This window comes from Salmo salar, chromosome ssa19 (genome assembly GCF_905237065.1).
Source record: "Salmo salar chromosome ssa19, Ssal_v3.1, whole genome shotgun sequence".
Lineage (NCBI taxonomy): Eukaryota > Metazoa > Chordata > Actinopteri > Salmoniformes > Salmonidae > Salmo > Salmo salar.
The window spans coordinates 48,660,514-48,677,519 of NC_059460.1; the positions used below are offsets into that span (position 1 = coordinate 48,660,514).

Consider the following 17,006-nt stretch of genomic DNA (forward strand, 5'->3'; position numbering starts at 1 on the left):
CCCGGGACGTTGATGAAGGCACGGTGTCTGATGATATTTCTGTCGGGCCCCTTGTTTTTGCAAGGTTGAAACCTGCCTCGTCCACATATATTAGATCATGATGCACTGCATCTGCTTCTAGCTCCATGACTCTCTGAAAGAGACAAGACAATGTAGCACAGTAGGAAAAGACAGGGATCAGTCAATATGATGTAGCACCATACACTTCCAGATCCAGTACCAATGATAGGATAGTATAGCTTACCTGCACATATTCACATCTCAGTTGTTTTACACGGTCTGAGTTTTTTTCGAAAGGGACTCTGTACAGCTGCTTCATCCTAATTCTATTGCATTTCAGTAGACGAGACAGTGCAGAGAGACTCACTCTGTTGACGTTTTGAAATATGGTGTTTTCTGCCATTATGTGGTCCTGCAGTTCAGTGAGTCTGAGGAAGTTATTTGCAATGACCATATTTACAATGTAGTTGTCCTGCTCTGGGGTGAACAGTCAACCTCTTCCACCAGATACTGGTTTTCTTGCAGTTCTGTAAAATAATTTGAATGGTTTTAGTGATAGATCCTTCTCATTATGAAAGTACAGTACATATTACTGTACCACTAAGGCTACAACACTTACAGTTACTTACCGGTTCTCATTTCGAAATATCCAGATGATACCTGCAACAGTTTAGCGGCTCAGATTTGGTTGAACCTTTTGCCCAGCCTCCCTCGTGATCATCCCATGGTTGACAACATGGTCAACCACAGTCGCTCTGATTTCATCAGTTATTGTGTTACTGACTCCCCTTCCTCTTCCCCGTCCTCTCCTTCTCCCTCATCTTATTTCACCTTTTCCTCGTCCTCCTCCTCTTACTTCTCCACCAAATCGTCCTCTTCCTCCTCCTCTAGTTTTCACCACTCTTACTCTCTGTCCAGTGTTGACCTTCATTGTTGTCCAAACCAAATGTTTACCTGTGGACTATTTATAGTGCTCAAGCTCTGATTTGTAAGTGATCTCATTATATAAAAGTGTTTTCACATGTGTCAATGTGGAAAGGCAATTGGCGAAATGGTGTAGCAATGTAGAGACCAATGTTTACAGTTTTGCTAAAAGTGTGTTATTAAATTACAAACTGAGTGTAAAGCAGAGAACATGCATTCAGTTTGGCACACTTGGTAAATGCATTGGCTACAAGTGTTAATGGTTTCAGAGATAGTGCCTCTAGAATCACTGTTCGTGTTTAAGCATTCAGAATAAACTGTAAATGACACTGTGTGTTTGTATGTAGCGGTCTTCTGTTCAACCTAGAATGTCGTGTGTGTTTTATGCACGTGTGTGTGTGTGTGTGTGTGTGTGTGTGTGTGTGTGTGTGTGTGTGTGTGTGGTGTCATGCTTGCTCTGCTGTGCACCAACAGCCAGTATACAAAAGGGTTCTCCAGCTGTCCCCATAAGAACCCTTTTTTGGTTACAGGTACAACCTTTTTTGGTTCCAGATAGAACCCTTTTTGATTTCAGGTACAACCATCTGTGGAAAGGGTTCTAGATAGAACTCAAAAGGGTTCTACTTGAAACCAAAAGGGTTCTACCTGGAACCCAACAAGGGTTCTTCAAAGGGTTCTCCTATGGGGACAGCCGAAGAACCCTTTTAGGTTCTAGATAACACCTTTTTATCTAAGACCAGCAATGTGCTTGAGTGATGTTCTCCTTCAGGATTCAGAGTGCCCTCCTCCTCTCTCTTTCCCCTTCAGCTTTCGTCTTTCCATCCCTCCCCTCTCCATCCATCCCTCTAGTCTGAGAGGGGGAGAGATCAGCTCAGCAGTAAACCCATTTACCAGTCTGCCCTGTCCACTGACAGTTATAGAGTGCTAATCCTTTCCCTCTTTTTTTTATAAGGCAAAAAAAAAAAACGATTATCTTTCCATAAGCATCTGTTGGTGTTGGAAAGTTTCTTCTAGGCTCCATTGAGTTGGAACTTGCCAGGCTGCGAATAAAGTAGAAACTGCCCTGCGGCTGCGTTTAAATATAGACACACAGTATGAATAAAGCAGATACTACCCTGCGGCTGCGTTTAAATATAGACACACAGTATGAATAAAGCAGATACTACCCTACGGCTGCGTTTAAATATAGACACACAGTATGAATAAAGCAGATACTGCCCTGCGGCTGCGTTTAAATATAGACACACAGTATGAATAAAGCAGATACTGCCCTGCGGCTGCGTTTAAATATAGACACACAGTATGAATAAAGCAGATACTGCCCTGCGGCTGCGTTTAAATATAGACACACAGTATGAATAAAGCAGATACTGCCCTGCAGCTGCGTTTAAATATAGACACACAGTATGAATAAAGCAGATACTGCCCTGCGGCTGCGTTAACTATAGACACACATTATGACACAGATGCATCTGAGAGGAATAGTCTCACAGCCAACTCTACCAGCGAGCAGTACTGTATCATTTTAGTCAACAAGATTTTTGCAACGTAAGCTTAACTTTCTGAACATTCGAGATGTGTAGTCCACTTGTGTAGCTAGCAGGACTGACTTTGTGTTAGCTAGCCAACGTTTAATCACTTCTGCGTTATGAAAGGTACCAGACACGGACACGAATGATCCATTGGTAGTTTGTTGTAACCAAGTATTGGTGCTAACCGTGTGTTATTGGATGCTAGCATGCTAGTTAGCTACGGCGTCATAGGACACGGTGCACTGGAAGAAGCTGGAAGAATACTGTACCAAGTTATCTAGCTGAATAAACTAAGTTTGAGCCTATTCCTGGAAACATTGAACCACTGTAGTTTACATCAATTATAATTTCTAAAGTGGAAGTTGGAAAAGTTATATTTGAGTGTTTCAGTGAGTGAGTGTTTCAGTGAATGGTTAGTGAGGGAGGCCCTGCTCTCTCGCTTCCCCAGTTGTTTAGTTAATTTTCATTCCAATCTCCTTTGCATTAGCGTAGCCTCTCCTGTAGCCTGTCAACCATGTGTCTGCCTATCCCTGTTCTCTCCTCTCTGCACAGGCCACACAAACACTTCACACCGCGTGGCCGCTGCCACTCTAACCTGGTGGTCCCAGCGCGCTCGACCCACGTGGAGTTCCAGGTCTCCGGCAGCCTCTGGAACTGCCGGTCTGCGGCCAACAAGGCAGAGTTCATCTCAGCCTATGCTACCCTCGACTTCTTGGCGCTGACGGAAACATGGATTACCACAGAAAACACTGCTACTCCTACTGCTCTCTCCTCGTCTGACCACGTGTTCTCGCATACCCCGAGAGCATCTGGTCAGCGGGGTGGTGGCACTGGAATCCTCATCTCTCCCAAGTGGACATTCTCTCTTTCTCCCTTGACCCATCTGTCTATCTCCTCATTTGAATTCCATGCTGTCACAGTCACTAGCCCATTCAAGCTTAAAATCCTTATCATTTATCGCCCTCCAGGTTCCCTTGGGGAGTTCATCAATGAGCTTGATGCCTTGATAAGTTCCTTTCCTGAAGATGGCTCACCCCTCACAGTTCTGGGTGACTTGAACCTCCCTACGTCTACCTTTGACTCATTTCTCTCTGCCTCCTTCTTTCCACTCCTCTCCTCTTTTGACCTCACCCTCTCACCGTTCCCCCCCTACTCACAAGGCAGGAAATACGCTTGACCTCATCTTTACTAGATGCTGTTCTTCTACTAATCTCACTGCAACTCCCCTCCAAGTCTCCGACCACTACCTTGTATCCTTTTCCCTCTCGCTCTCCTCCAACACTACTCGCTCTGCCCCTACTCAGATGGTATTGCGCCGTTGCAACCTTCGCTCTCTCTCTCCTGCTACTCTCTCCTCTTCCATCCTATCATCTCTTCCCTCTGCTCAATCCTTCTCCAACCAATCTCCTGATTCTGCTTCCTCAACCCTCCTCTCCTCCCTTTCTGCATCCTTTGACTCTCTATGTCCCCTATCCTCCCGGCCGGCTCGGTCCTCCCCTCCTACTTCGTGGCTTGACGACTCATTGCGAGCTCACAGAACAGGGCTCCGGGCAGCCGAGCGGAAATGGAGGAAAACTAGCCTCCCTGCGGACCTGGCATCTTTTCACTCCCTCCTCTTTGCCACCTTCTCCTCCCTCCTGAATCCTCCTCCCCCTCCCCCCTCCTCCCTCTCTGCGGATGACTTCGTCAACCATTTTGAAAAGAAGGTTGACGACATTCGATCCTCGTTTGTTAAGTCAAACGACACCGCTGGTCCTGCTCACGTTGCCCTACCCTATGCTTTGACCTCTTTCTCCCCTCTCTCTCCAGATGAAATCTTGCGACTTGTGATGGCCGGCCGCCCAACAACCTGCCCGCTTGACCCTTGACACAATTAATCTTCTCCTTTCCCCCTTCTGATAACCCGGTGGCGAACCGCATCTCTGCATGTCTGGCAGACATATCAGTGTGGATGACGGATCACCGCCTCAAGCTGAACCTCGGCAAGACGGAGCTGCTCTTCCTCTCGGGGAAGGACTGCCCATTCCATGATCTCGCCATCACGGTTGACAACTCCATTGTGCCCTCCTCCCAGAGTGCTAAGAGCCTTGGCGTGACCCTGAACAACACCCTGTCGTCCTCAGCTAACATCAAGGCGGTGACCCGATCCTGTAGGTTCATGCTCTACAACATTCGCAGAGTACGACCCTGCCTTTCACAGGAAGCGGCGCAGGTCCTAATCCAGGCACTTGTCATCTCCCGTCTGGATTACTGCAACTCGCTGCTGGCGGGGCTCCCTGCCTGTGCCATTAAACCCTTACAACTCATCCAGAACGCCGCAGCCCGTCTGGTGTTCAACCTTCCCAAGTTCTCGCACGTCACCCCGCTCCACCGCACTCTCCACTGGCTTCCAGTTGAAGCTCGCATCTGCTACAAGACCATGGTGCTTGCCTACGGAGCTGTGAGGGGAACGGCACCTCCGTACCTTCAGGCTCTGATCAGTCCCTACACCCAAAGAACGGCACTGCGTTCATCCATCTCTGGCCTGCTCGCCTCCCTACCTCTGCGGAAGCACAGTTCCCGCTCAGCCCAGTCAAAACTGTTCGCTGCTCTGGCACCCCAATGGTGGAACAAGCTCCCTCACGACGCCAGGACGGCGGAGTCAATCACCACCTTCCGGAGACACCTGAAACCCCACCTCTTTAAGGAATACCTGGGATAGGATAAAGTAATCCTTCTAACCACCCCCCCCCACCCCCCCAAAAAAAGATATAGATGTACTATTGTAAAGTGGTTGTTCCACTGGATATCATAAGGTGAATGCACCAACTTGTAAGTCGCTCTGGATAAGAGCGTCTGCTAAATGACGTAAATGTAAATGTCTCAGAATGGAGGGGAAGGAGCAGCTGGTTGTCCGGTGGACAGAGACGTATACTTTTATGATGACTATCATATTTGAACTGGATTTGACTGATACGTGTATGTGACTGACTATCGGATTGGTTTGAGAGATGATAATGACCTACATGTTAATCACCCTTCATTGAGTATATGGAGTCCGTCATCCAACGCTTTCTACCACCACTGTAATTGAATGAAACTGCAGAGTATGCATTTGGTTATGGACCACTTCTAAGATTTAATAGTTTCAGTAACTGCTTGTTTAAATTCTGTTTGTTTAAATTTGGTTCTCATTCTTTTTGATATGATCGCTGCTCGCGGGTGTCAGTTATAGAATCTGATCTTAGTTGGGGGGGGGCAATCGACTTAATATTCCCCCACCAGGGAGGTGTGAAGTGCTTTTGACACAAGACATTGCTATTCATATATACACAGTTACAAACTCTTCTAGCCAGGAACGGAGACCATGCTGTCACTCACTTAACACTTTGGCTTCCATGTTGAGTTATCACAAGACATGGCCTCAGAGGCGAGGATGGTGTTTGATGCAGTAACCTTGAGATTTTATTGAAAATATAACTGAAAATAATATTTAGTGTTCCACAGAAACACAAGTGTTTTGGTTGATTGTGCGTGGGGCATATTATTCAAAACTGACAGCAAAATTATACAGTTACAGTGCCTTCATAAAGTATTCACAACCCTTGACTTTTTCCATATTTTGTTGTTACAAAGTGGGATTAAAATGGATTTAATTGTCATTGTTAGTCAACGATCTAAATAAAATACCCTGTAATGTCAAAGTAGAAGAAACATTCTAACATTTGTAAATAATTCCTGAAAAATAAAACACTAATATATATTCATCAGATAAGTATTCAACCCCCTGAGTCAATACATGTTAGAATCACCTTTGGCAGTGATTAGAATTGTAATCTTTCTGAACATTTCTCAAAGAGCATTCGAAACTTGGATTGGGAAACATTTTCCCATTATTCTTTAAGAAAATCCTTCAAATTGGTTGTTGATCATTGCTAGACAACGATTTCCAGGTCTTTCCATAGGAACATGCACTGTCTTCTTGGGAAGCAACTCCAGTGTAGGTTTGGCCTTGTGTTTTAGGTTATTGTCCATCTGAAAAGTGAATTCATCTTCCAGTGTCTGGTGGAAAGCAAACTGAGCCAGGTTTTCCTCGAGGATATTGCATGTGATTAGCACCATTCCATAATTTTTTTATATTGAAAAACTCCCAATTCCTTAATTTTTACAAGCATACTGTCACATCCTGACCATGATAAGCTGTTATTTTCTATGGTAGAGTAGGTCAGGGCGTGACAGGGGGGTTTATTCTATGTGTTCTATTTCTATGTTCTTAGGTTCTAGTTTTGTATTTCTATGTTGGTTTGTTTGGGATGATCTCCAATTAGAGGCAGCTGGTCCTCGTTGTCTCTAATTGGAGATCATACTTAAGTAGGGGTTTTTCTTCCTGGGTTTTGTGGGTGATTATTTTTGAGTAGTGTTTGTTTCACCTCTGCGTCACGGTTTGTTGTTTTTGTCTTTCAGTTTATTTATGTATTGCATAGTTTCACAGTATAAATAAAATGTGGAACAACACACACGCTGCACTTTGGTCAGCTCCTCTCTACGACAACCTTGACACATACTCATAACATGATGCAGTCACCACTTTGCTTGATAATATGGAGAGTGGTACTCAGTAATGTGTTTTATTGGATTTGCCCCAAACATAACACTTTGTATTCAGGACAAAAAGTGAATTGCTTTGCCACATTTTTTGCAGTATTACGTTAGTGCCTGTTGGAAACAGAATGCATGTTTTGGGATATATATGCTTCCTCCTTTTCACTCTGTCATTTAGGTTAGTATTGTGAAGTAACTACAATGTTGTTGATCCATCCTCAGTTTTCTCCTATCACAGACATTTAATTCTGTAACTGTTTTAAAATCACCATTGACCTCATGGTGAAATCCCTGAGTGGATTCCTTCCTCTCCGGCAACTGAGTTAGGAAGGATGCCTGTATCTTCGTAGTGATTTGGTGTATTGATACACCATCCGAAGTGTAATTAATAATTTAACCATGCTCAAAATGATATGCAATGTCTGCTTTTTTAAATTTTTACCCATCTACCAATTGGTGCCGTTCTTCGTGATGCATTTGAAAACCTCCCTGGTCTTTGTGGTTGACTGAGGGACCTTATAGATTATTGTATGTGTGGGGTACAGAGGTAGTCATCCAAAAATCATGTTCAACACTATTATTGCACACACAGTCCATGCAACTTATTATGTAACTTGTAAATCACATTTTATCTCCTGAACTTATTTAAGCTTCCCATAACAAAGGGGTTGAATATTTATTGACTCAACACATTTCAGCTTTTCATTTTTTATTAATTAGCCACAATTTCGAAAAACATAATTCCGCTTTGACATTATGAGGTATTGTTTGTAGGCCAGTGGCAAAAATCTCAATTTAATCTATTTTAAATTCAAGCTATAACACAACTAAATGTGGAAAAAGTGAAGGGGTGTGAATACTTTCTGAAGGCACTGTAAACAAAATGCTATTTTAAAATCGACAGCAACAACCATACTGTACCATCAAAGGACAATTAATAATATATTGTATTTTAAATTGGGGGGGGGGGCTTATATTTGCCCTGTTACAGAAGCGTGTAATGGAGATGTTTCTTGCATATCCCCCTGAGACAGCCGCAGGGAATGGGGGTCACAATTGTACAGTGACCTTTGGACAATTAGAGTTAAGGGCACAGCAACATATTTTTCACCTTGTCGGCTCCGGTATTCGAAACAGCAGCCTCCGAACCTAACCTCGAGGCTACCTGCCACCCCCTATATAATCACTTTTATTTCAGTCAATGACATAAAGTTACTATTCTCAGAATGTCCGATTTTAATAATGTCAGATTGTTGTTACACAAAGCTTACCCTGCACATACATATCAAAGTGCAATTAGAAGGCATATTGTTCACTCATTGAAATGATATAATATTCTAATATAATTGTGAGTGACATAGCCCCAGGGTAACGCTAGACACTTTGATGCATGGGAAAATTAGCATTTCTTTATTTTCTGTATTTTGTCTGGTAGACCAGTCAGTGAATGGAACTGAAGACAGTTGATTTTGTGGAGCCTCTGAATACAGGCAATCATGGAGGTGGAGGGATATTGGCAACACCTTTGAAGGCTAGGTCTTTTATGGAACATTCAGCTGGTTGATGAAGGCATTCATTTCATCACCAGTCAGTGGTTTTTATCTAAGAGCTGCAGAAGACACCCCTCTCCCTCTTTGTTGTCATGATCAATAATTGCAAGGCGGTTTCATTACTCTATTGACACAACTGTACTGATTGACCATAGATTGGATCGAAATGACTGATGGAGAGAATAAAACAAACGCCTCTACAATGAATGAGTCTCCAGTCTACTTCCATGTTTGTTAGAAAGGAATAGAATTACAAAGCAATAAACATCACACTTTGGTATTCTCAAATGTCATTCCAATTGGTTATTTTTTTGTATCCTTGTTGGATTCAATCACGTTTTTATCAGTTATCTTTGGAAAGTTTAGTCCATGAACCAAGCATTACTTGTGCAAAATCTCAGTGCTGCTTACATGCACATTTTGAGTAGTTAATTAGGGGGAAAATGTTTTAGAAAAAAAGTGAATCTGGGATAGTTTTGTGTCCAATAAGAACACAAAAATGTATACACTGTGCCTTAATGAACGCCACCCTGTTCTATATTTTCCAGGCAGAGCAGGACAACGGCCACCCCCTGCCTGCATTTGCTAACCTCCACATCGAGGTTCTGGATGAGAACAACCAGTCACCATTCTTCCTGGAGACCACGTACCAGGGCTTCATCATCGAGTCAGCACCAGTGGGTACCACAGTGTTCACCGACGCCAGCCTCACCACCGCTCTGGGGATCAATGTTCTGGACAACGACATTGAGAAGGTAAGACCTCATAGCTGACCGGTCTCTTCATCAATTCATTCATTTGTTTATTCATTCATTCATTCATTCATTCATCTGTTCCTTCTTTCTTTCATTCATTCCTTCATTTGTTCATTCATTCCTTCATTTATACACAATCTTTCTATGGAAGACTGCTGTAGATGTTGATGAGAGAGTTTGCGATCATGTTGAGGTCAAGAGCAGAGAGGTCGAGTGCAGAGAGGTCGAGAGCTGATCTTTTTACAGTACATACTGTTGATTCAAGTGTTTGTCTAGTCATCAAATCAAATCAAATTGATTTATATAGCCCTTCTTACATCAGCTGATATCTCAAAGTGCTGTACAGAAACCCAGCCTAAAACCCCAAACAGCAAGTAATGCAGGTGTAGAAGCACGGTGGCTAGGAAAAACTCCCTAGAAAGGCCAAAACCTAGGAAGAAACCTAGAGAGGAACCATGCTATGAGGGGTGGCCAGTCCTCTTCTGGCTGTGCCGGGTGGAGATTATAACAGAACATGGCCAAGATGTTCAAATGTTCATAAATGACCAGTATGGTCAAATAATAATAATCACAGTAGTTGTCGAGGGTGCAACAGGTCAGCACCTCAGGAGTAAATGTCAGTTGGCTTTTCATAGCCGATCATTCAGACTATCTCTACCGCTCCGGCTGTCTCTAGGGAGTTGAAAACAGCAGGTCTGGGACTTGTAGCACGTCCGGTGAACAGGTCAGGGTTCCATTGCCGCAGGCAGAACAGTTGAAACTGGAGCAGCAGCACGGCCAGGTGGACTGGGGACAGCAAGGAGTCATCAAGCCAGGTAGTCCTGAGGCATGGTTCTAGGACTCAGGTCCTCCGAGAGAGAGAAAGAAAGAAAGAAAGAGAGATTTAGAGAGAGCATACTTAAATTCACACAGGACACCGGATAAGACAGGAGAAATACTCCAGATATAACAGACTGACCCTAGCCCCCCGACACATAAACTACTGCAGCATAAATACTGGAGGCTGAGACAGGAGGGGTCAGGAGACACTGTGGCCCCATCTGATGATACCCCCGGACAGGGCCAAACAGGCAGGATATAACCCCTAGTCTAGATACAGTTCCATGATCCAAGTATGTCAGCTGCAAATAAGGTGTTTGCTCTTTCAAGATGATACTATAGGAATTAATCAGCAAAAAAACATACATGGCTTTTTAGTTTTGAAGCCATTTTATCACCATCTCTCAGTTGAGAAGGTTGTTCAATCTTTTGTTTGTCCTATTTTTTTTAGCTCATCCCTGGTGATCAGCCCGTATGTTTTAGCTGCTGCATTAGTGCTGCATGATTATTAATGTGAAGTTCTCTTCGTCTGTTTTTCTACTGATCCGCCTCTTTTTAAACTATCCAATTCTCATATTTGCATTTCTGCTTCACTCGTGTTTTTTATTGATTGTTGTTTCCATTTTTTTGCCAGCTTGGTTAGTCTTTGAAGTGATCTATTTTTCTCTAACCTGAGAAGCTTGTAGTAATGTAGGAAAAGGTTCCCCACAGTACATGGAGGTGTTTATTACATTGTAGTGCTGGGCAATATGGACAGAAATCTATATTGTGATAAATTGCCTGAATTGAAGCGATAATGATGAATAGAATGATGCGTTTATAACATTAAGGTGCACCAGTTTTTTGGTTATGATCCTTTAAACTACTTCTACTAGTCTGATGGTTGCAGCCATCAATTGTTCCATTAACAATCACCCATATTAGCAAAATTATTTCATTTCAAATTTCACATTTCTCTAGTATAGGCTACTTATCAAAATGTGTATTTACTATGGATCCCCATTAGCTGCTGCCAAGGCAACAGCTACTCTTCCCGGCTGTCACAAGGGTCAGACCAAAACGTAGCGGGAATGTGTATACTCATCTTCTTTTTATTTTGAAGAAGGAGAAACAAAAATAAACATGTATACAAAAAAGAACAAAATGAAACAGTCCTGTCAGGTGCACAAACACTAAACAAGGAACAACTACCCACAAAATCCCATAGAAAACACACCCCTCTTAAATAGGACCTTCAATTAGAAGCAACGAGGAGCAGCTGCTTCCAATTGAAGGTCAACCCCATTAACTAAACATAGAAATAGAAAGACTAGAACGAACATAGAACATTAACCACAAACCCCGATACACATAAAACAAAAATCCTTCTTACATAAGAACATAGCCCAACGTTTGGACACACCTACTCATTCCAGGGTTTTTCTTTATTTTTACTATTTTCTACATTGTAGAATAATAGTGAAGACATCACAACTATGAAATAACACACATGGAATCATGTAGTAACCAAAAAAGTGTTAAACAAATCAAAATACATTTTATATTTGAGATTGTTCAAAGTAGCCACCCTTTGCCTTGATGACAGCTTTGCACACTCTTGGCATTCTCTCAACCATGAAGTATTCACCTGGAATGCATTTAAATTTACAGGTGGGCCTTGTTAAAAGTTATTTTGTGGAATTTCTTTCCGTCTTAATGCGTTTGAGCCAATCAGTAGTGTTGTGACAAGGTAGGGGTTGGTATACAGTAGTTAGCCCTATATGGTAAAATACCAAGTCCGTATTATGACAAGAACAGCTCAAATAAGCAAAGAGAAACAACAGTCCATAATTACTTTCAGACATGAAGGTCAGTCAATCCAGAAAATGTCAAGAACTTTTAAAGTTTCTTCAAGTGCAGTCTCAAAAACCATCAAACGCTATGATGAAACTGGCTCTCATGAGGACCGCCACAGGAAAGGAAGACCCAGAGTTACCTCTGCTGCAGAGGATATGTTCATTAGAGTTAACTGCACCTCAGATTGCAGCCCAAATAAAGGCTTCACAGAGTTCAAGTAACAGACACATCTCAACATCAACTGTTCGGAGGAGACTGCGTGAATGGTCGAATTGCTGCAAAGAAACCACTACTAAATGACACCAGTAAGAAGAAGAGACTTGCTTGGGCCAAGAAACATGAGCAATGGACATTAGACCAGTGGAAATCTGTCCTTTGTTCTGATGAGTTCAAATTTGAGATTTTTGGTTCCAACCGCATTGTCTTCGTGAGACACAGAGTAGGTGAACGGATGATCTCCGCATGTGTGGTTCCCACCGTGAAGCATGGAGGAAGAGGTGTGATGGTGTAGGGGTGCTTTACTGGTGACACTGTCTGTGATTTATTTAGAATTTAAGGCACACTTGACCAGCATCGCTACCACATATTCTGCAGCCATCCCGTCTGGTTTGCGCTTAGTGGGACTATCATTTGTTTTTCAACAGGACAATAACCCAACACACCTCCAGGCTGTGTAAGGGCTATTTGACCAAAAAGGAGAGTGATGTGCAGCATCAGATTACCTGGCCTCCACAATCACCCAACCTCAACCCATTTGAGATGGTTTGGGATGAGTTGGACTGCGGAGTGAAGGAAAAGCAGCCAACAAGTGCTCAGCATATATGGGAACTCCTTCAAGACTGTTGGAAAAGCATTCCAGGGGATGCTGGTTGAGAGAATGCCAAGAGTGTGCAAAGTTGTCATCAAGGCAAAGGCTGGCTACTTTGAAGAATCCAAAATATATTTGTTTAACACTTTTTTGGTTACTACATGATTCCATATGTGTTATTTCATCGTTTTGATGTCTTCGCTATGATTCTGCTATGTTGAAAATAGTAAAAAGAATGAAAAACCCTTGAATGAGTAGGTGTGCCAAACTTTTTACCGGTACTGTATATACTCCAGATATATGGCTCTGGTTGTGAGCATTCTGGGTTTAGTGGTCCCTACAGTCAGTGGAGTTGTTTCTCACATGCCCATCTGGAGCAGGCCCGTGTGACTTGGATTATTTTGGGGAAACCCCATGCTGATGGAAGCTGTGTCATCTCCCACTGAGCGGTGGCGATGGGAGGGGAGACCTGTACTAACACAGAGCCGTTTGTTAAGTGTCTGGGGTGATTATTATTCAAATCACTTTTATTTGCAGCAGTTGAATTTATTTATGTCTCGCTCTGTCCGGCGTAACTTCGATATCCACTGAAAGCAGCGTCAACAATATCCACAGTGCTGAGGAGTGCATATTAGTAATGAAGGCAGTCAAGTCTGTCTGTCACCAGTCTAGTATTAAAAGGACTGGCTGCTTCTCAAATGGCAAGCTATTCACAATATAGTGCACTACTTTTGACCAGGGACCATAGGCATTCCCATTGGGCTCTGGTCAAATGTAGTGCACAATATATAGTGCTATTTCAGACATATACATTGTGTTATTGCAGGGGTGGGTGGAGGATGAGGCTGGACTCTTCATTTCTAGTCTGTGTTCGTACATGTACTGTGTTGCTCCGTGACACAAGGACTACAAAGCCCTGCAGAACTTCAAATGGATTAGGTAGAGATGTGGGGTTTAACATTGTGAAACATGTTTAGATTGGCACAACAGACCCCGCAACACAGCTATACAGATACTGTGGACAGATGGCGCATTGAAAACAAAACATCCTTAGTATTCGTTGTAATGCATTCAGCAAATAAGATAAAGATATCAACATCAGTGTCATGGTAACACTGTGCTATGTACATAGAGCTGCATAATAATTGTAGATTTACATTGTCACTCAACACCACCATGGACAAACAGTTTTTTTCGTATTTCATGTACTTATTTGATAGTCAAAAGTATTTTTTTCCAACGGTTGTGTGTGTTTATCATGTGTTTCCTTCTTCTCTGAAACTTTGATTTGAAACTGACTGACGAGGTTTCATCACCTTGCTTTTATCAATCCAAATCCAGTCAGTCAGTTGTTTGTGAACTTGTGTCATTTCTTTTCCTTCCCTTGAAGACGAAAGATCCCATGCTGCAGATATCCTTGGACAACTACAACACAATCTTCACAGTGACACCTTCAGGGATTACGCGCTACCTGACACTGCTGAAGCCTGTGGACCGTGAAGAGCAGCACAGCTACACATTCACAGTAAGGCTGGCTTGACACCACCCCTCCTCTCTCTCCTCTCCTCTCTCTCCCTCCCTCTCTCGCTTTCTCTCAATTAAATTCAAGGGCTTTATTTGCATGGGCAACATATGTTAGCATTGCCAAAGCAAGTGAACTAGATAATAAACAAAAGTGAAATAAACAATAACAATTAACAGTAAACATTACACTCACAAAAGTTCAGAAAGAATGAAGACATTACAAATGTCATTATGTGCAAATAGTTAATGTACAAAACGGAAAATAAATAAACATAAATATGGGTTGTATTTACAATGGTGTTTGTTCTTCACTGGTTGCCCTTTTCTTGTGGCAGGTCACAAATCTTGCTGCTTATTGTTTTGTCATGATTTGTTTGGGTCTAATTGTGTTGCCATCCTGGGGCTCTGTGGGGTCTGTTTGTGTTTGTGAACAGAGCCCCAGGACCAGCTTGCTTAGGGGACTCTTCTCCAGGTTCCTCTCTCTGTAGGTGATGGCTTTGTTATGGAGGGCAATGGGCAATGGGTTCTATAACTGATTCAAGTATTTTTAGCCAGATCCTAATTGGTATGTCAAATGTTATGTTCCTTTTAATGGAATAGAATGCCCTTCTTGCTTTGTCTCTCGTTCACAGCTTTGTGGAAGTTACCTGTGGCGCTGATGTTTAGGCCAAAGTATGTATAGTTTTTTGTGTGCTCTAGGGCAACGGTGTCTACATGGAATTTGTATTTGTGGTCCTGGCGACTTTTTTGGAACACCGTTATTTTGGTCTTACTGAGATTTACTGTCAGCGCCCAGGTCTGGCAGAATCTGTGCAGAAGATCTAGGTGCTGCTGTAGGCCCTCCTTGGTTGGGGACAGGAGTACCAGATCATCAGCAAACAGTAGACATTTGACTTCAGATTCTAGTAGGGTGAGGCCGGGTGCTGCAGACTGTTCTAGTGCCCTCGCCAATTTGTTGAAGAGGGTGAGGCTTAAAACTGCATCCCTTTATCACGCCCCGGCCCTGTGGGAAGAAATGTGTGTTTACAAATTTTCACCGCACACTTGTTTGTGTACATGGATTCCATAATGTCATATGTTTTTTCCCCAACACCACTTTCCATCAATTTGTATAGAGAGCCTCATGCCAAATTGAGTCAAAGGCTTTTTTGAAATCAAGAAAGCATGAGAAGACTTTGTTTTGTTTGTTGTCAATTATCGTGTGCAGGGTGAATATGTGGCCTGTTGTACAATAATTTGGTAAAAAGCCAATTTGACATTTGCTCAGTACATTGTTTTCAATTAAAAAATGTACGAGTCTGCTGTTAATGCAGAGGATTTTTTGCTGTTGTTTTGCTGAAGTTTGCTGTTGACGCATATCCCACGGTAGTTATTGAGGTCAAATTTGTCTCGACTTTTGTGGATTGGGGTGATCAGTCCTTGGTTCCAAATATTGGGGAAGATGCCAGAGCTGAAGATGATGTTAAAGAGTTTAAGTATAGCCAATTGGAATTTGTTGTCTGTATATTGTATAATTTCATTGAGGATACCATCAACATCCCAGGCCTTTTTGGGTTTGTTACGTACGCCTCTTGGCGGAGGGAACGCAACACCCTGCTACAACTCAACTCCATGTGAAGTAAAAAAGGTATTTGATCGTAGGTGCGGGGGAAGGATGACAGAGGCAGAGAAAATTACAGTTTACTGGGAATTTATTTCCTTAACATGGTAATGTGGGGAAAAGGGGCTGGACGGAACCAAAAAAAGTTAGAGCCCCCTCTCCTACCTTACCTAATCTTTTAACACCTCCTGGCGTGCTAACCAAAATACAGGGGGTGGTCTGCCCAGGTCTTACCTAGTGTGCATAGACAGAGTAAATACTACGGGTTATGTATTTTCGCAGGCCTCTTGCCTAAACACTCCCAAGGTGCGTTCCCCTTCCCCCCCAGGAACAAATAAAACAGAATAATTACTAACTTAAAGGGAACAATTTCAATAATCAAAAACACTAAGTCCTATTGGCATACACATACCTCAGGAGTAGCGGCTACAAAATACGTTCAACAAAAACTTTCATGGGCTAACAACCAACACAGGACATCAAAGAAGCTCTCCCCTCCTGATAAAGGAACACTGGCTTTTATCCAGCTGTAGAACGAGTTGGTAATTGAAGACAGCTGTTTCCCCTGACGAAAGGGAGGGTTCAGAGCTCCAATCATCGTGGGGGCCAACCAATCAGCTGCTTGAGGAATCCAGGATTCCATATCCTGAAATACACACACACAAACCCACAACACAGAAACTGGGGAACATAACACGCCCATCCCAAAACCTGCAAACTCCCAGTTTGCAATAACAAAAACCAACACGCATCCCCAGTTACTAAACCCGTGATAGAGCATCGGACCTCACGTTCGCCGAACCCTTCACATAGTGAATCTGTATATTGTATCCCTGTGCAATCAGAGCCCACCACATATGGGGGCAGTTCTGATTGTACATTTGCCTAAGAAAAAAATTATGGTCTGTGAAGACCAGTACAGGCAAGGCACTGGAGCCCACATATAGCTCAACAAACTGTAAGGCTAGCAATAAAGCCAGCGTCTCTTGTTCAATGGTGGAGTACCTTGACTGACACGAGTTGAACTTACGGGAGAAGAAACTGACGGGTCGATCCACTCCCTCTTCATCTTCCTGC

The 17,006-nt window shown here is 42.9% G+C and overlaps 1 protein-coding gene across 2 annotated transcripts in view; it reads left to right on the forward strand.

The window, feature by feature from the left end:
* The window catches only part of LOC106578947 (protocadherin-15), a 332,275-nt gene that overhangs the window by 157,911 nt on the left and 157,358 nt on the right, over positions 1-17,006 (forward strand). For both annotated transcript variants that reach the window (XM_014158252.2, XM_045702411.1), the window contains exons 12-13: positions 9,136-9,342; positions 14,196-14,330. In XM_014158252.2, the coding sequence (XP_014013727.1) occupies positions 9,136-9,342; positions 14,196-14,330 (342 nt within the window). The remainder of the gene's footprint in view (positions 1-9,135; positions 9,343-14,195; positions 14,331-17,006) is intronic.